Source organism: Podarcis pityusensis (assembly GCF_964106645.2).
Source record: "Podarcis pityusensis genome assembly, chromosome: 5".
NCBI classification, from domain to species: Eukaryota; Metazoa; Chordata; class Lepidosauria; order Squamata; family Lacertidae; genus Podarcis; species Podarcis pityusensis.
In genome coordinates, this window is record NC_138032.1 from 77813722 (window position 1) to 77834138 (window position 20417).

The 20417-nt window shown below is 41.8% G+C and overlaps 2 protein-coding genes and 1 long non-coding RNA gene across 9 annotated transcripts in view; 2 read left to right on the forward strand and 1 right to left on the reverse strand.

The window, feature by feature from the left end:
• Nucleotides 1–9486, reverse strand: part of GLUD1 (glutamate dehydrogenase 1) — a 35565-nt gene extending 26079 nt beyond the window's left edge. Inside the window, exon 1 of the mRNA XM_081005005.1 lies at nt 8905–9486. Coding sequence (XP_080861131.1) covers nt 8905–9352 — 448 coding nt within the window. The 5' untranslated portion in view covers nt 9353–9486. The remainder of the gene's footprint in view (nt 1–8904) is intronic.
• A 426-nt stretch (nt 9487–9912) lies between these two features.
• The window catches only part of SHLD2 (shieldin complex subunit 2), a 35207-nt gene continuing 24702 nt past the window's right edge, over nt 9913–20417 (forward strand). For 2 of the 7 annotated variants that reach the window (XM_081004925.1, XM_081004931.1), the window contains exons 1-3: nt 9947–10291; nt 11440–11894; nt 15672–15769. The gene's annotated coding sequence lies outside the window, so the exon portion shown is untranslated. The other 5 variants (XM_081004926.1, XM_081004929.1, XM_081004927.1 and 2 more) reach the window with 5 other exon arrangements.
• Nucleotides 16970–20417, forward strand: part of LOC308477000 — a 46656-nt gene continuing 43208 nt past the window's right edge. The window contains exon 1 of the long non-coding RNA XR_013986331.1: nt 16970–20273. This is a non-coding gene — a long non-coding RNA (uncharacterized lncRNA). The remainder of the gene's footprint in view (nt 20274–20417) is intronic.

Genomic DNA, 20417 nt, shown 5'->3' on the forward strand with positions numbered 1-20417 from the left:
AAAATACTTTCCACTTGAACCAGCAAAGAATCTTACTTGTTTAGGGATTTTCCTTCCCTGGCACACCCAAAAATGCAAGTTAACTTAGAAAGACATTGTGATTTATTAACAACTGATTCACCTCCTTTGCAATGGAACAGTAGTGAAAGTTACTCTGGAATCATCAGCAAACTTGAGAGCAATCCTGTGACTTCTGCTTATGAAAGGAAGAATAAACTATAGAGTTTTAAAATATATATTTCACATATTTTTCCCCTATGGCTGTCTCCATATCAACACACCCAAACTAGGTTAGCTACTCTCAAAAGAAAAAGATTTTTTTTAAAGTAACATATATTGCTATACGCATCACAGACATAAGAAAGTAGAGAAAGAGGGATCATTTAAAAGGTAACCAAGTTTAAGTGACAATAAATGGCAATGATGGGGACATAATGGTGGCAGCAGGAGGCCCCATTAGCTAAAGTGGTGCTTCAGGTTAAGAACAGTTTCAGGTTAAGTACGGACCTCCGGAACGAATTAAGTACTTAACCTGAGGTACCACTGTATTTGGTTTCCCTATACAACACCAAGCCACACTTGAGTGATCTGGATTTAATACTATTTAGACATTGCTAGATATATACACATTAGATATTTTTTAGTAATAAAATCTTAATTGAAAGGAAAAGTGAAGATGGTTGCATTGACAATAAGAACCTTCTAAGTATGAACACAGGACAAAACAAGTTGGCCAATTTGTTTCTGCTTGTGGGATTTCCATAGGCATCTGGCTAGTGAGAACTAGATGTTGGACTAGTTGGGTTTTCAACCTGATCCAGCAGGGCCCTTCTGCTTATGTTTATGACATGAACAAATGAAGTTGCCACATACAAAGTCAGACCAATGCACCATCTAGCACAGCACTATCTACTCTGACTGGCAACAGCTCTTCAAGGTCTCAAAAGATGAATCTTTCTTGGACTTGTTTTTTTCATACAGAAAGTCCCATGTACACTTATCACTAATTTATGACTCATGTTCCGTAAGTACCACTACCACTCATAACCATATGAAACTAATCGTATGAAGCTAACGAAGTGTCAGATCACTATTGTCCATTGCAGCAGCCTCTACACAGCCTTAGGGAAGGGACAGCCAACATCTTGTTAGGCAACAGGTAAGAAATGGCATTAAAATACCCCACAGCACATAAGGACAAGTTGTGTCATCAGTGAATTAAAGAATCACACTGGAGTCTGCCAATCTGAAATTGTCTTTAGAGTTTCCCTATTATATACATTTTTTAAAAAAAACACTGTATAGTGCAATATGAAAAGTACATGACTGCCAACATACACGGGCATCACTTTATTGGGGCCAAATTCAATTTAAGAATGGATGAGAAGGCAAAAAGTTCAGAATGCTAGGGCCCATACTAGAAATCTATAGGATTTAATTGTTGAGCAGATTCATGGGAGGACAAACTACCTTTATACTAGTATTTCCAAATTTGTTTTGTTTTATGCACACTATAAAGAATATATGGTTCACTGAGTAAACAAACAGCATTTGAGATTTAAATAACAGCAGTAATTCAAAAGGTAGCAAGTGATATAAAATTATGTAGTTAGAAACAAGTAACCATAGGTAGTTTAATTTTTATGTTGTGCTCCAACAGAGACACTTGCAGTTATTAATCTAGTATTGGTTAAAACTGCTACGACTTTAAATATATTACATACCAATATGCAAGGCTGGCAGGATTTAAGATCCCCTGTTTGAACAGGATCCGAAGTCAATCATCTACTCTTGCTGACAAAAGAATCAGCACAGATTTGTTCATCACTATAGGATCAAGAGTTTACTTTCAGGCCCAGAATCTGTTGGTCTAACAAGCTTTTGCTATGAGAAGTACAGACAGAGTCAGAAGTTTGTTGCACATTGCTAACTCCTACTTCCTGTAGTGGTTACATTTAGTTCTCTAGGCAGCTGTCTATATGATTAACAAGAACAGCTGTAGTTTCTCGTTAAGCACCGCCTTGAAGCACGCAGTCAAACAGGCAAAGTGAGATCTTGGGAAATTTTTGCATTTCTTTATATAAATGATGACTTTTTATATAAATTATATTATTTGTATTAATGAATTACATTATGTGCCAAGTGTTACATCAAACAGGATTTCTTTTATTAGTCACTTATATAGAGCATTTGCAATTCCCTTATCCTACAGGTCAGCAGTACCATGCATTAAAAAAGAACCCAGCAGTTTCTATCTGCTTCCCACCACAAGTATGGTAGAGCAGGGTGTGCATATGTGAGAGTTGGGGGGGGGGGGGAAGAGTCAGAACACCATGTTGCTTCAAACCACAAAATCACTAGGTGCATTACTATATCTCAGTATGCCAGTTCTGATATGGCAATGCTATCTATCTTACAGAGTTGTTTAGATTATTAAGATAATGTGTTAAAGTTAAGATAATGTGTTAAACCATAGAAGGTTCTCAAATTGTGGTCTATGAATCATCCGTGTGTGAGCACGATTCTGGTGAGTGATGGAAAGGCTGCTTCTGTACAACGATTCCCTCCCCCCGCCCAAATGGGGGTAAGTGCTTTTAGTCTAGGGACAAATTTATCCAATAAGCAAACAAGGCACTGTAGCCCCTAGGTCAGCAACCTTTTTCAGCCATGGACCAGTCCACCATCTCTCAGACCATGTAGTGGGCCAGACTATATTTTGGAAAAGAAAAGAAAAATGAATTCCTATGCCCCACAAATAATGCATTTTAAATAAAAGCACACATTCTATTCATGTAAAAACACGCCGATTCCCGAACTGTCCGTGGGCCGGACTGAGAAGGCAATTGGGCCTTAGCTTGCTTATCCCTCCCCTAGAGCTTATGATTTTCCTTTGATGCAGTTTACTACTTTCTGCCAAACAAAAAATAATAATTACCAGAAGGGGACCTTCTCAGCAACTTGGTCCAAGTCCCGCACTGTAATTTTCATACTACAGCACTGGTTGTAATGATGTTGGTATGAAAGAAAAATGTTTATAAAGTGGTCCACCAAGACTACCAAGCTGTCAACAACAAAAGAGAGCTTGAAAACTGCTTCCCTAGAAGCACTACATAAATGCTCAGTATGAGCTACTTAAAAGAGCAACAGTTCTATGGTAGATCACATGCTTTGCATGCAGAATGTTCCAAATTCAGTGGCCTTGAATCTCCAATTACAGGGCCTCAAGTAGCTGAAAAAACCTTTGTTTTTAGAAAAATTAACAAGTGAAGCACTCTAAATTTCACCGAACGTGTGACATCATAACCTTAGTAAAGAATAAAATTAATTCAAAATCCTTTGACTGATTAACATTTCAATGTATGCAAACCTTTAAAAAATCCACCACTTTTGACCTTTTGACTTTAATCTTCTGAGTATTTAACACTGATCCTGGTAAACAGCAGGTCTTATCTTTCAGCTTAGTAGTTGTTCCGTCCTAGATTAATGATTTCTTTCAGCTATGCTGACAGCAAACAGCCAAAGCCAAATTTTGTTTATTATCCAAGCATCTACTTGAAGCTCAAACATTTACTTTATCCTATCTACCCCAAAGGATCGAGCGTATATATTTTTTAAAATCATAAGTAGGCCCCAATACTGGTGTTTCTAAGTAAATCTTCCTTAAATTATCAATGCTATATTAAGAATCAGTATATCAACATCTGTCAGTACACAGCAGTGAAGTCATAAAAAGCTTTGCTTCTAGCTTTTCCAAGTACTAGGATATAACGGTCAAACTTCTGCAGTAAGGTGTCCAGGCAGGATGTGAACACCATCCCTAGCTGAACAGTGAGGATTTATTTGGGCATGGGTTTTTCTACTAGTAAACCCCACACTATTATTTTTTCTTAAAAAGTAGTATTGATGTGGGGAAAGGGTCAGATATTCACAGCTGTCCCAAATCTCCCTGAATGCACACAAACTTTTGGAAGCCCCTAAAGGAACTGTCTGGATCCTATTACAAAAGAGGTCTCCTCTGGGATGCAAGATTTTATTTTTCAAGGAGTCAGCCAGCAGCAACAAGCTTTCATAGCAAGCCTATCAAAAGTATTAGGTACTTCCCACTCTAGGGCACATTATGGACACCTGGAGCTTAGTTTACTAACTTGGGGAAACTACGCATCTCAAGAGGCAGCTGTATGGGTGGCACAAACAACTGGATCTGTGCTTTTTGTCATACTCACTACATAGCTCACTATCCCACTCCTTCCATATACTTTTTAAATTTAAACTTACTAAGTTTTTAATAATTGCAAATAAGTAACAAATGAAGCAGACAAAGAGTTGGAGGAAAAGGGAGCTAGGGGCATGACTTAAACTTACCCAAGGGATGATATAAATTTGGTTACCACCTCCAGCAGTCACTACAAAGCTACATATATGCAACATCACTACTTCTCAGCTGACTTTCTACCACTAATACTGTTTTCTCTACATAGAAATTGTTGAACTAATGCATGAAAATCATAGGAATTATGACTTCCCAACTCTGGGGAAACTTGAGTATGGAGCAGGTCACTAAAGTGTAGAATGGGGATTTTAGGATCTCAGTTGCATTTACACATAAGCCAATCCAACCTAACCGAGCTTCTTGTGCAATACTGTATGCTCTATTGGTAACTAGGTGCTACTCAATAAAACACTGATAAAAGTTAATATTGCAAAACTACTATGTCAGCAAGACATAGGAGCTGCAAGCAGAATACAGCAGTTGCTTTGTGCATCTCTTAGGTTATCTTCACCATAATATCTGGTCACTAAAGGATAAATCAGTTCTCTTCCAAAGGAGTAGTTATTTTACTCACTATTATTCGTACAATCATGTGATGTTAACCAATTTTGGAAAAGATTTACGTTAGATATGGTTCTGCTAGTATTTATATGCTGTGTTATAGGATTTCCTTTCCATTTGTTATTCAGATTTACTGAGCATTTATCTGGATGTTTCAATTTCTTTTGTAAACTCCACCGTCTGAAGAATAAACATACATACTGTTCTGTATTACCAAACTTAGAGCATGATTTTGGCATACCAAACAGCTCTTGTACTTGCATCTGAGGCTGATACAGCCACTGTAGATTAAGCAAAAATCACAGGAGCTTCAAGGAGGACAATCCGAATAAATAACCAGCTTCTTTGAAACTTTGTACACTAAGTTCCTCTAGTCCACAAAGGATCTTTTTATAAAACTCAACAGGAAAGAAGTCTGTGGTGAGCTGCTGCAAGAATCTGGAGGAAGTTCAGTTGTCATAGGGCTGAGATGAGGAAAAATGTTGAAATGATTTTCTTTCGGAACAAGAGATTAAATTCTCTGATTGCCAAAATGCACCTTAACAACCTTTGTACCAATGTAACCTCATCAGGAGCACAGAATACCATAGAAAGGATGTTTTTAGAGTTCTTTTTGCAGGATTTGCCCTTAGGCAACTGACTGCCACATGCATTATGGTCTAATATGCCCCCCACCCCAATTATGTTTTTCTAGCTACAGCAGCCCAAATATCTATTTTTTTATTAAAGCAGTTTCAGTGCTGGGCAGACACGTTTAAACCTCTCCACAAAGCCTCCTCAGGAGGATGCAAATTGTCCCCTTTCTGATCCTTGGCTTCCTCAGCTAATCTGCATGGAACTTATGAGATGTCACAAGAATAAGCCATGCTGAAAGTCTTACTTCTGAGTAAACATGTATATGATTGCATTATAGTTCTACCCTGATCACACAAGCAAGCAGACAAAAAAATTAAAAGGCACTTATTTAACTTAATGATAAATGCCAAAGCTCTACTCCTCTGTCTTCTATGAGCGTATGTTCTCATGTGTGGAGTGAGGCACCTAATACTGAATAATCCCTACAGGATTACTCAACAGTTTGCCTTTGGAAACAGTATTTCCTCCTCCATTCCCAAAGAAATTAAGTGTTGCCTCCCAAGGCACAAATAATTACTTCCATCTTACATACCCTCAAGGCACATTTACTCCCAGCGTCATGGATATAGATATGGTGCTAGAGTATGTACATCATAGACGAGTTCTTCTGCAGGAGAGACTGCCTACTATACAGCATATGACTACTCCCGAAGGAGCAATTTTTAAATAGTAATTACTTAAATTATATAGGTGGTATGGTAACAATTATGGAAAAGCACATAAGAATTCTACACTTTATGTAGTTAGCAAACTAGAAAACAATTTCTGTAAGAAGTGTAGGAAAGAAGACCAGTGTTAGAAACTGAGATATGAAAGCTAGGAGCTAAATGGCACCTTAAACCTAGGTTATGGGTGCAACAACGGAATGTCTAGGTGTGCTTTTTTTATAACAAGAATACAAAGCTGAAAATGAATGAACTGGAGCTAAAATATTATGTTCATTTTTCACATAGTCTAGTCCAGGTGTTGGCAACCTAAGGCCCATGGGCCACAAGTGGCCCACGGGGGTTGTTTAACTGGCCCACAAGCCACCCCCGAACTGAGCCGCCCGCTCGGCAAGTCCCCGCACGCAGCGCTAAACCAGCACAGCACGGGGCAGGAACATGCTTCCGCTGCACCAAAAATTGCATCTGTGCGTCTGCGCACACGTAGATGCCGGAAAAGACATCTGCACAGACACAGGACATCATGGGCACGGGCGCTCATGCGATCCGGCCCACGGAGGGATCTCGGCTGGAGTGTACCGGTTCAGGCGAGGTAACCTTGCTGACCCCTGGTCTAGTCCTTCTCCTGCCAACCTCCCTAATATTCTTAAGAGGGTCTCCTCCAGTCTTCGGAGAGTAGTTGGAAGTGGAGAGGCAGAAAAAGGTCCTCCTTTCCTCCTACTTTTAATCTGAAATCTTAGGTGTAGTACTGCGCCCAGAATTCAGAAACTGCTCAGGGTAATGAAATTGTAGCAAAATGAGCCTAGAACAATGAGAGTTTCAAAACTGGAGAAGGTATGTACTCTTGGTATGTACTATTACAGCAAAGCTGAATTTCTCAGCTTTTAAAGGGATTTTTTTAATATATATTTCCTCCCTTTACTGCTTAGAAAGAGCCCACTGCAGAGGTTTCTCTGAATATTCTTAACTATTTTTTGTGGTGGGTGCCATTTCTCTTCCACAATAACCCCAAACAGTGCAAGATCCAAGGCACTGTGGAAAATAGGAACATAGGAAGCTGCCTTATAGAGGTAGTTGCCCTCCAAGATTTCAGGTAGAAGTTTCTCCCAACCCTATTTTGAAATGCCTGGGATTGAACCTCGGACCTTCTGCTTGCGATGCAGATTCCCTTCATGATGCCAGTGATGCCAACCTGGCAGCCAGGCTAGCCACATATTTGCCTGCACAAAATAGTTAGTTGCCATGTATTTTATTCTTTGCATGTGTAAAACTGCCTGGTCGGCAGAAATTTAGCAGGCAAGCTTTTCACATCTTTGTTCTGTGCCAACTTCACCAGTTAAGAGATTGCTCCCACTTTCACTTTCAGCTTCTGATGACTTCTGCAAGTCATTTCTTGGCAGATGCAAAGAAGACATCACATATTTAGAATGAGAGAATCTGAGACACAAAAACACACACACCTCACCAGGTGATCATGGGTCAGTCTCTCTCATCCCAAACTACTTTAACATACTGTTACAAAGCTAAAAATAAGTGGAATCCCCGATCACATACACCACAGGAAGGTAGGTTACATACAAATTCAGTACTATGATACTTCCTGTTAACAACTATACTTTCTAATGGAGTCATCCCAGGTACAATAATTGATTGTGATAAATTAAGTGCTGAGCACGTATGTGCAAGTGACCTAATCCAAGAAGCCTCATCTTATATGCAGGTTTACTCCAAAGTTCTTTTGGGTTACACGGGACTTACTCCTAAGTAAACAGGCACAAAACTAATCTTTTTTTAAGCTGGTGAAACCACAATAGTCATATTAGAAGGGAAAGCTCTCAAGGGGGCAATGACTACATTACAGCCAACCCACTCAGCAGACCTGTTTACTTCAGTAGCAAAGTACATGGTGTACACACACCCAATGCATACGGTAACTCCAGACTATGTTGATGGGGAAGATGGTAGGAAGGCATTTACTTTGCTAAAGTTACTGATGAGAAAAACTCATCTCTGGGCTACCCCCTTCAGTGGTCCACTGCTGCCAAAAAAAAAAAAAAGCTAAGAGTCATGCACCACTTCAAACACTGTGCACTTTCCAAGCCACAATGCATACACAGTTATTTTGGCTGGGACACAGAATACAGCGCTAGTTATCTTGGCTGGGACTATGCTGTTTCCCATTCATTGTGACTCAGGGTTCCCCACCCCCTCGTTTTCTTTGGTTTTAATGAACAGGCTTTGAGATGGCCTTTTTTTTCTGCATTGGGGCTCAGGTAGAGCCATTCAGAGAGGGAGGCGCATCAATCAACTCGGGAGGAAGAAAACCAAGCAGCTTGGCGAGGTGGTTTTTATTATTTATACAGTACACCACCACTTCTTCCAAGGAGCTCAATGCGGTGTGCACGGTTCCTCTCCTTCCAACAACCCTGTGAGGTAGGACTTGCTGTAAAAACCGTGTTTATGGAAGACAATTCTACTCGGCTAGGAGTGATCCCCAAAGAAGCAGTTAAACTCAAGGCCACCCAGCGAGGTTCGTGGCTCATTCGAACTCTGGTCCCCCAGGCCATATTACAACACACTGCTGGCGTTTCTCAAACTTAGGTTCTCGGCTCTTGTCGGACTACAACTCCCATCATCCCTAGAGCTAGCAGGACCAGTGGTCAGGGACGATGGGAACTGTAGTCCTACAAGAACCCAAGTTTTGAGAAAACATTACGCCGCGCACGGAAATAAGCGGAGGAGGAGGTGGGTATTCGGGGAGGCGAGGCTCACCTCCCTTGCAGGGGGTGCGGTGCTGGCTGTGCTGCGCCCGGTAGCCCTCGACCACCTCCCACTCGCCGTTTTCCCGCTTGATGGGGAAGGAGACGCTGAGCACGTGGTTGCAGGGCTTGATGATGCGCAGGATGCCGCGGACGCGGTGCCGCTTCTCCTCGGGGCTCTCGCGGGTGCGCAGCCCTTCCACCAGCTTGTCCTCCACGATGCCGGCGCCCCGGTCGAAGAAGCCCTCCACCATCTTGAAGAAGTTGGGGTCGTCCTCCGACGCCGACACCGCTTGGCTGTATTGGCGGCGCCCGCCGTCGTCCCGACTCGTCGTCGTCGCCCTCCTCCTCCCCGGACCGCTCCCCGCCAGCAGGGCAGCCGCGCACGGCTCCGCGCCGGACAGCGCCGGCGAGCCCGCGGCGCGGACGGGCGCCAGGAGCTCCCCGAGGCAGCGGTACATGGTTGCGGCGGCGAAAAGGGGCTCGTGGGGCGGAGGGGGGGCGGCCGGCGGTTTACCTCAGCGGCGGCAAAAGGGCAAGGGAGACGCTGGGCTGGCGCTCGCCGCTCTGAGAGGGGGGAAAACTGAAGGGCGTCGACGCGGCAGGGCGGGGAAAAAGGGGTGGGAGGAGCAAAGGGAGGAGGAGGAGGAGGGAAGCTGCTGCCCAATGGCTCGACGACAAGGGCAAGCGGGCCCCCGCCGCTGCCTTTAAATGGGCCCCTCCGCGGGAGGCAAACAGGGGGCGGGCCCAAAGGGTGGGAAAGGGAAGGGGTAATGGTAATACCTCCTCCCATTGCGCAGGCGCACCCATTCCACAAACCGCCACCTCCTTCGGCGGCTGTGGGAGGAGCCCGTGTTTTCGGGCGGCGCTTTTTTTTTTTTTGGAAGCGCGCCTGCGCGGTGCGGCGGCGGAGGGAAAGCGGGTCTGAGGTAAGAGAGAGCTTTTTGATTGGGTGAGGGATTCCGGTTTGTCCCGCCTCCTTTTTAGCAAAGCGCGCGCAGCGGCGGTTGTATTTTAACCGTGGGGGTGTATGTTCGGGGGCGGTAAGTCGGCTGGTTCCGGGCGAAGCCGGTGGGCGCGGGAAGGTAGCTGCCCTGAGGCTCCCCGCTTTAGTAAATAAAGGAGGGCCTCGCTGGCCTCTCGGTCCTTCTGACAGGCACCGCGGGCCGCCTTGCATTCCTCTCCTCCCGGGCTTAGGCCTTCCCCTGTATTGCGCTGCTCGGGGGTGGCTTCCCTCAGGCTCTCCTGGAAATGTCTTGCCTCACACTTCGCACACCGCATCCATGAGTGACCAGTGCTGCTTTCTTGTTTTTTATCGGGGGGAGGGAAGTAGGGGAAACTCGCCAGGAAGTTTGCTTGTTTATTGCGGGCCCAGTCGCAGTGCGAGGCAGTGGCAAAATGTAAGATGTTATTAATCAACTCAAACAGACCATGATCTGGATTAGAAATGACCACAGTTTTATTGATTACGGATACAGGTGGATTTTTGGCTCGGGCATTGGGTGCATGTATATACGTTCCAGCCCCCCGGACAAATAATAATAATTAATTTTAAATGGGTGAAGGGACTCAGTTCCCCAGAGTTCCTGCTCAAAAGAACTCCTGCAAGTGACCCTTTAGTTTTTGATCCAGAGTACTACTTACTCAGTTTTGCTGAAACTTACTAACTTAAAACATCAAGCATTTAAAACTTCCCTATACAAGACTGCCTTCAGAAAGTCAGAGTTCTTTATTTTTTTGACATCCTACGGGAGGGCATATCACAGTGTGCGCTCGACTATAATAATTATTATTAATAATAATAATTTATTACTTATACCCCGCCCATTTCCCCAGCCACTCTGGGCGGCTTCCAACAGGAGATTAAAAATACATTAAAATATCAGAACAGGGCTGTCTTCAGATGACTACTGAGAAGGCCTGGAACAATCCTGGAAAAAAATTTCCCTTACGAAAATAGCCTAGAATCACTGTTTATCTGTGGTGCAAATGACCAAAATTGGTGACAGTGCACCTTTAAGACTGTGTTTGCTCTCTTGGAGCTGATTCTACTCTAAGAAATGGTTATTTTTCCTCCTCCATACCTTGGCAGATTGCTTATGGTGTGTTGTTTGCTTATGGTGCACACAAAGAGAGTAGCAGATTATTATTTTTTACAAGTAAACAGCTGACTGGCATGCTCACTTAGAACCAGTAACTCTTTTGATGGATAATAAATTAATGCATTGTTTATATGTTGCCTTTCTACATTGAGTTTGCCTAAAGCAGCTTACAAGAAAAATCCACTTACTATTAAATACAAAACACAGAGGTTGAGGTCAGTGGAGAAAGCAGGTTAAGGAATAAATTCAAAGAAAATGAAATCAATAATTCAGCAAGCATAGAAAAAAACAAAAAGAAAGTTAATATACAATAAAGTTCCAGCTGCTGGTGCTTCTCTTTTTGTCTGCCAAGGAGCCTTAGCAGCCTGGCTTAAATACAGTTGAAATAGAAAGATTGCCTCAGTAGGTTAGATAATTTACAGCTGGCTTTCTTGGTTCTCTTCCAGAGAAGACAAACAGCAGGAAAAAAGAGAGATGCTGGGGAGGGCAATGACAGTAAGTAATTTTCGCCAGCCTCCTGGACATTCCAACTGCTGACTTAGCTAGAGTTTGCTTGCCAAGACTTGAAAGGAAGGGATCTAGCCGTGAAACAGCAAGCTGGAATCCTCCTGTCTCATGTGTGGTTCAAATATAGGAAGAGCTTCAGTTTTCAGACTGGGGCACCTACTAGTGGACAGGATGAAGCCTACCAGCCTGCTGTTAGACTGAAACAATAACAGCACAAGGAATGTTCCAAGGGAAATAAGTACCTCTTCAATCAGGTAATTTGCTTTCCACCAGCGAACTCTAGAAGTAGTGCCCTATTCAGAGATGTCAACAAGAAAGCTGCCAGGAGTGTTTCGTCCATTCGTAGCACATTTCCTGGGAAAAGCAGAAATGTGTGACTGCTTTTGTTCAGTGGGTAACTGGAATTAACCACATTTCTTGAGTTTGCCATATAATTTAATATTATTGTTTCCTGTGTGAGACACCATATCAGTTCTGCAAAATGTAGCCCACATTGGAGATAAGAATGATGCCTTATTTACATCAATTCTATCAATGACAGGCTGTACTGTGCACACCGCCCTGTGTGTGTGTGTAAGGTTATCTCCCACTTGGACTACTGTGACATCCTATCTTTGAAGGTGACTCTGAAACTATAACTGAATGCAGCATCTAAACTGGTGACTGGAGCAGCCGCCAGGACCATATAACCCTGGTTCTGAAAGACCTACATTTTACGCACATGTCCCAGAGTTTGAGAAATAATAACTTGGCCATAACCAGAGAATTGACCCATGGGATTTAAATTTAGTTCTCCAAATCTAACTCCATCAGCACTGCACTAGTTTTTCTTACTATATTTATAATAAAGGTCTGTCAATTGGGTAATGTGTAAACATTAGACCATTATAAAATACTTTAGCCCTGACTTTTACAGGCCTATATTTTAGCTCATAATATCAATCTCAACATGTTGTACCTGGCAGTTTGAAACACTGCCCTTGCATTAAACTTGTGTTGCCTATATGATCTGTGGGCCAGCATAAACTGGTTTCATGCACTCTGTACTCCCTTACTGATTCTTGCTTGCTATGGCCTTTTACATAAATATTTTTCCTTAAAGTTCTTTATCAGGTGCCTGGGTATTGCAACATCAACTAAGGTTACAGGGCTGGGAATACATATGAAGTGGAAAGAACAGTGTGCATTTAAATTAGTTTATGATTGTAGGGAGATTGTTCTAACCAATTTTATGGAAAACAAATAACCTTAACAAATAATACTTTTGAAGCAATATTAATAAAAACATGTTGGCTATAGCATCCTTAGACTATTGCCTTGTATTTCAAAAAGTATAGTTGTCTCTTGGTATGTAGAAAGAGGAATGGGATGATGTGTTCAGGGTGATTTAATGGCTGGAGTTTTTATAGTTTGTTGTTTGCTGTTCTCCATTTTGTTATGTAGGTTACATTATGTTGGCAGTTCCCACTGACAAATATTGGGGTGCAGTTTTATGTGTCAGTAACTTATGTGACAAAAGGTATATCTTACTTTCCTTTTATAACCACATTTACATTCCACCAATTCATGTAAAATATTCAGGCACTATACAAGAATACAAGCACAATGATTTTTTAAAAAAAATGCATGAATGGCCATATTTTTGTGCAATGCATAATAATCTCCTTTGAAATAATGTTACTTGCTATAGGTTGATGCAAACCATAATGTGGCCAAGCCAGTTATATAAGCAAGTAGCTGCTTTGCCCTTTCAGTATTTGTCTTCAAGAGTGTTTTGGACTGAGTTGTTGGAGTACACACATTTTTCTTTTTGTGTTATGCTAACTGGAGTTTTTGGCATTACAACTTTCTGGTTATGTGTAGATTTAAGCATGTTGCATACATTTTCCAGATGAAAGGGAGCTTCCTATTGCCTGGTTCTGACAAAGTTTTCTCTCTATGGTTTCATTTCTTGACCATATCTTTCTTGACTTATATATTCTCCACTGTAAGAGTGATTTTCCATAGTTCAGTGGCGAGTTCTTAAAGGCATGTGGATTCTGCAGAGGAAGCATCTTCAAATCAAGTCTGTGTTTATGAGAGAAGCCAATTTGACTGAAGCATGAGTAAACCACATCTTCCACCATGAGTCATCTTGCAAATCCCAAGCAAGAAAAACTTTGTAAAATGTATATTTTCGCTTAAAGGAGCACAGGGGTTTAAAGGCGAGAGCTGCTATAAGAACAAAACTGAATAACTAAACTGCTTCTTTTTCTACCATCTCAACCTTTTGCAGACATAATGGGACATGGTTTGCAAAGGGACATTGCCCCCTGCCCCCCATGGTTTGTTTTAAGCGTAGTTTGTGAACCCACCACAAGCCATGATTAGAAGGGCAATCATAGTTAACTTTAACTATGTGCTGATGTCACTGCAACAGGACTCCCTAGTTCAAGGACATGGTATGCAGGCAGGCAACAGCCCTCAGATGGCAGCAATCCTTAATGAAAACCAGGGATCTGCTTCTGCTTTTCTTAACACAATCTGCACTGACTAGATTTTAGTTCTGGCCTTTGGAACATATCTATTAAAATGTAATTGAAGTATATATTTTTGGAGTGTGTACAGAGTCATTTGGTATCTTCAAGCAAATATTAAAAGGCACTATTACTTGTGATGCTTGCTGAATTCCAGTTAAAACTACTGACTATTCTCTGCAAAAAAAAATTGGGAGTTGATAATTTTGGAGCACAATTTACCAGCACAATATTGCACTTGATAACTGCAGCCGAGACAGGGTTTTTCTATTAACCAAGATAAAGAAGCAAGTTGTTTACTTGCTTATTGGTACAGCTGGTTGTTGTGTGAGTAGCTGCTAAGCTCCATAAGCCCTTAGAATTCATTTTCTTTCTTCTGTAATGCTGCCTGTGTAGAAGATCCATCTGCTTAGTTCTCTTATTACTAGGTTTCCTGATGGTGTGTGGGTTATTTAGTTATTTATATTTTTATTTACAGTATTTGTAGCCCACTCTTAGTTGTATGTTTTCAATCCCACTGTGGGGAACAAAGTAATAAAAATAAATGGTAAAAACAATATAAAAAAATCTACAAAATATTATAAACAGGACCAATAAACAGTGCTATCATAAGTTAAACAAGCAAAACTACAGCAACGAAAAGTAACATTTTAAGTTTAACCAAATATGTATGTAAAAACAAGCACAACATTTAAACTGATTAAACAACCAACGGTATTAGCAATAGTTCCCAACCCATACAGTGGTACCTCGGGTTACAGACACTACAGGTTACAGACTGCTAACCCAGAAATAGTACCTCGGGTTAAGAACTTTGCTTCAGGATGAGAACAGAAATCACGCAGTGGCAGCTGGAGGCCCCATTAGCTAAAATGGTACCTCAGGTTAAGAACAGTTTCAGGTTAAGAACGGACCTCCAGAACGAATTAAGTTCTTAACCCGAGGTACCACTGTATTTTACTCACGGCAACCCACTCTCTTCCTCTTTGTCTCTCATACGACGAGGGCCCCACTATGTGCCAACAGATTCTCTCTCTCTGGCTTTTGAGTAACTTAACATATTTCATCCCCAGCTGGTGTTTTGCTCCCCTTCCCAGGCTTGAGGAAACTCACAGGCCTCAAGGTCAGCAGGGCTGCCAGGTACTGGCATGCACATGGATATGCTGGTTCCCCCACCCTACACTGAATATTCAATCTGCCAGCCTTAAGTATGCATTTGTCCCATCCACCTGCCCACCCAATGAAGAATTTAAAGCGTTATGATAGCTGACTCTTTTTTAAAAAGTAGTTCTGGTCTTTTACATCTTGGAAAATAACATTGCTAGTTTTCACAGTTGTGTCATAGATGAGGGGTCACCCAAAGCAAGGAATACTTGAATGGTAAAAAATGTCTCAGAAGGGCTACATAATGTATTCTTTTTTCCTTAAAATTAAACAGCTCTAGAAATCAACATCTTGCTGATTCCAGATGTCTTATAGATAAGTGGCATTTGAGCTAGAAACAGCCCAAAGTCAGTAGTGGCAGACTGGTTTCTTTCCTATTTAAAATTAGCAGAACTGTTTATATAAACAGAGAACATTTTGTTGAAACTGCTAACATTCACATGCCGATAACAAGCAAGTAGATAACCGAGTTCATTATTTTTTGTTTACAGTGAAAATGCCTTTTTGAAAAAGATTTAGCAGTATGATCCTGTGAATTGATCTGAGTTAAGCTGCAGTGACTACTGAATTGTATTCAACTTTCTGTGAGGTGAGTTGGGGGGGATGCTTCAAGACTGTCACAAGATTGTGGGTAGGATTAAATCACATGCTGGCAAATTCAGGTTTCACCATTAAAGCTGATTTGGAGGACTTGTGCAGCAAACCTACTTCCAAGAATATCAGCAGCAATAAGGAAGGTGACAGGAAAAGGTACAGGAAAGTGTAGAATAGTGTTTGCTTTGTACAGCATTGTCTAACCTGGCAAACGTATCAAAATGAACCCTCAATAAAAAGGTTGCCTGGAAGCAATCAAAACCTTGGCTAGAATTAGATATAGAGATTGAAATATAAATGGGAATGCCTGCTTCACACCTTTTGGTGAGGTCTTACTCCTTATGGCATCAGTATCAGAAGTTAAGCTGATGACTGGCTGTGAGCCTCAACCTCTTCTGACACTTCAGTTGTGAATCTGGCTCACAAGACTCAGTTGGTTCAATCGGAATCGTTTTAGGAAAACTAACATTGGGGGGGAGGGGTTAGTAAATATTTTCAAAACAGTATAAAAAAATATTAATTTTATGGTAATGTTGGTTATAGATTTACTTTTGAGTTCTTCTATGAAGTTGTAACTTACTTTGGGTCCATCCTGTGAGGAAAATCAGGCTATAATCAAGTAAATAAATATGCTGTCCCTACATACAGACAACTTCACCTTTAAGCATGTTCAATATGTGTGCAACTCCTCATATGCACATCGCGTTGAACCCAGAAGTGACCCAAAAACATCACAAAAACGGGTGGGGGCAGAATGGAGTGTTTGCAGGCTTTTTCAGTGGTGTTTCAAATATATGTGATTTCACTTAAATGTATGGTGTCCTGGAAAGTAACCCCTATGTAAATTGGGAGTTGCCTGTATTCACTTTAAAGTGAGCCATCCTGTTCAATGAAGCTTATTGCCAATTAAAATTGTAGAAAATTAGCTACATATCAAGCTAACTTTTAAAATATTGTTCAGAACTATTAATGCAGATGTCAGGGAACTGCCATCAGTGCCGGAGGGAGAGAGCAAAATCCAGAGGGATCCCAGAGAGCGTCCCGGGATTGGGAGAAGCAGCCCATCTTCTGGGGAAGAGAATCAGTGTAGCACCAGTGGAGATGGGGGGCAGATGGGGGAAGCGGCGAGGCGGTCCCATGACTCCTTGCCGGGGACCAGCGGGGAGAGTAGGGGTCCTCCGCTGCCTACGCCCTCCTTGCACAGAAGGCTTTCGCGCAGAGAGAGTAGGAGGAGACTAGGCGTCAAAGAGCTTCTTTGCTGGAAGAAGTTTAAGAAACACCCACTGACGGATTCTGCCAGCGATTGAGACAGCCATGGGTGAGTGGCTGTCCGGACAGAAAAGGTTCACTCAGGCAACCCAGCCAGGTGTTTGCACCGGCCTACGCACGAGCAACCCCTAGAACCATTACAGCAGAAAATTCCAACTTTATTCCTTGTATTCCATAGATTTGCCTCACATTTAAATGTGAGTGAGTACTTTAAGCTACCATTCTAGGGGAAGCTCAATTACATTCTGCATGGGTTTTTTTCATAAGTAAGTTGTTACAGAAAGACTGAAACAAAACACCTGTTCATTTTAAGAAGATCTCAGAGGTCAATAGCTAGTGAGAACTTCAACCGACATTTGGAAGTCAGCAAAAAGAAAAGCTAAGCAAGTAAACGTAGTAAACAGTGTTACAAAATCTGTCAAGAAAGTACAGTGGTACCTCGGGATACAGATGCTTCAGGTTACAGATGCTTCAGGTTACAGACTCTGCTAACCCAGAAATAGTACCTCGGGTTAAGAACTTTGTTTCAGGATGAGAACACAAATTGCATGGTGGTGGCACGGCGGCAGCGGGAGTTCCCATTAGCTAAAGTGGTACCTCAGGTTAAGAAAAGTTTCAGGTTAAGAACGGACCTTCGGAACGAATTAAGTTCTTAACCCGAGATACCACTGTACTTGCCTCCGGGAACATTTAGCCGCATTCTGTATTCTTGGGGTGCACTCTGTTCTCTAGATAGTGGTGTTGGAGCCAGTGTATTTTGCTCTACAAACAATTTATTTGTACGTAGCTGGCCCCATAATAAAACTGGTGCCACTAAGCAGTAAATGCTTCCCAAGGGAGGAGCCTGTGCACATAAGCTTAGCAGCACGTACAGATACGGACGTTTATGTGCTGTGTTCACACATGCTGCATAGGAAATAAAAAATGATGTAACATCTCTTAAAATTTGAAAATAATTTTTTGTTAGAGCAAAATATTTCATGACCCCAAGTACAGCAATCAGCTTGACATTCAAAATGCTGTAATCCTTATCCATTGTTTGTTCCCAAAACACATCTGGGCACAACTCTGTCCCAAATCTATCTTGAGTAGAAAGCACTTCCATTGCATAAGTTGACTATGCATTACACTTTAACCAAGAACACTTGACATTGTATAACTGTAAATATTTCTGATTGTACCAAAGATGTCTATTCACATTTTAGATCAAGTGTTCCACATCACTGAATTCTCGGAAATGCAAAACTGTTTCTTCCTGACCAGTTTCCTGTGAGTCACTAATATACCTTTGCAGGAAACTAAAGCAGAAACTGTTGTAATAACATATGATTTCAAAGGGGTAATTATAAATTTGGGTTGTGAAGTCTTATTTCAGGTGAGGGGAGTGAGGGACAGGTTATGGTGTGTTTGTGATGCCCATGACAGTTTCTCCAGTTTGCAAATGTGCCGATGTGTCCAAAAATGTCAGTGGCTGAAAAGGTTGGTATCCCCTGATCTGAGAACACCTGCAGTAATTTTCAGCCATGAACTGGAATGCCCAAGGTTTTCAGTTTCTGCCTTTATATTGGACAGCCCAGGTTGTCCATATCTTCGCTACTACTTGCAAGGCACCTAATCACACCCATGATTGATGCCTAGGAATAAAAGTGTATATATATGATGGCATAACTATACAGTGGTACCTCGGGTTAAGTACTTAATTCGTTCCAGAGGTCCGTTATTAACCTGAAACTGTTCTTAACCTAAAGCACCACTTTAGCTAATGGGGCCGCCTGCTGCCGCCGCGCCACCAGAGCACGATTTCTGTTCTTATCCTGAAGCATTATTTCTGGGTTAGCGGAGTCTGTAACCTGAAGCGTATGTAACCTGAGGTACCACTGTATGGTGGGAACAGAATTGCAGCTGACCCTTGAAGAGCAGGATTGGATGACCTTGTGGTACAAGACAAACATCAATCTATGTTGGCAAATGTGAGGGAGGTATTAGCATGTTAATGGTACCTGACACCAAATTGGGTGGCTCATATGTCATTGAGTTCCTTCCTCATGTGCTGGAGGGACTGCCAGGATATTGGCACTTACTGGCACATGTGGTGGGACAGTTGTTTGGCTAGAGAAATCAATTCATTTTGGAGACTGAATCATGTGTACTCTTTCCACCTCACTTGCTTCGCGCCCCCCTCCCCCCGGAATGCAAATTTAAATAAGGCCTTGAGTAGTTTTCAGCTTGAAATACCAAGTGTTTCTCTTGTCCTCAAATTGTGATTTTAAACGTGTGGGTTGTGCACATACTACATTTTCATTCTAGCTGTCCTTCTGTGTACAACAGTAAGCGTTATATAAGTAACCTCCAACAGCCAGTTAGGCCTCCTTAAATTTAGGTGTGCCTAACTCTGCATAGAATTAGGCTGTTAATTCTTTTGCCAAGAAGTAACTATAACATTGATCTCTAATTTGGTCTTTGAAGTGCCGAAAGATAATTTGCTAGACAAAATAGAACCCCCCCCCCCCCACAGATTATCGTGTGTGTGTGTGTGTGTGAGAGAGAGAGAGAGAGAGAGAGAGAGATGGTATAGCAGTGCTTTGTGTCAAAATACTTTCTATCTTGTTATGTTGCTTGTGCAAGCCCTTTTTTTCTTTCATGGCTTCTAATTGTGTAGTAAGAGCCGTTACAACAATCAGTTGCAGCTCGTAGCAAAGCTCAAACTTGCTGATGCAGTTAGTCACATTTTAAGAGATCATTGACCCATCAGTAAGACTCTGACCACCTCAGAGATAAAAAGCTAATGTTCTATTGGCCACTTATAGTGGAACAGATTAAGAAATGGTGTAATAATTAACAAAGGTAATGGAAATGTGCCTTTTAGTTCTAACCAGTATATGTCAGTTGCAGGTTTTATCTCTCTTTTTTACTTTGGTACAGCATCTAAATGTAATATAAAAAACTGATTGCCATATGTCACTAGAGAAATGCAGGGCAATTGACATTTATTAACAGCCTTACTGTAGCATTCTCTTCTTCCATAATTTTAAAATTGTTATCCCATATTCTTCTGTGTATTAGATATTAAAACGAAATGAGAGGTGAAATGTGTTTAAGGCTTTACAAGCATTTGAGCAAATAATTTTAGGATTGCTGCATAAATAATTCATGTCTTAAAAACACATTTTTCAGATAAAGTAACTTGCATTGTTTCTGGCTTGGCTATATATTGGGGTTTATACCAAAAGGCAGGGACGCGGGTGGCACTGTGGGTAAAACCTCAGCGCCTAGGGCTTGCCGATCTCATGGTCGGCAGTTCGAATCCCCGCAGCGGGGTAAGCTCCCGTCTTTCGGTCCCAGCTCCTGCCCACCTAGCAGTTCGAAAGCACCCC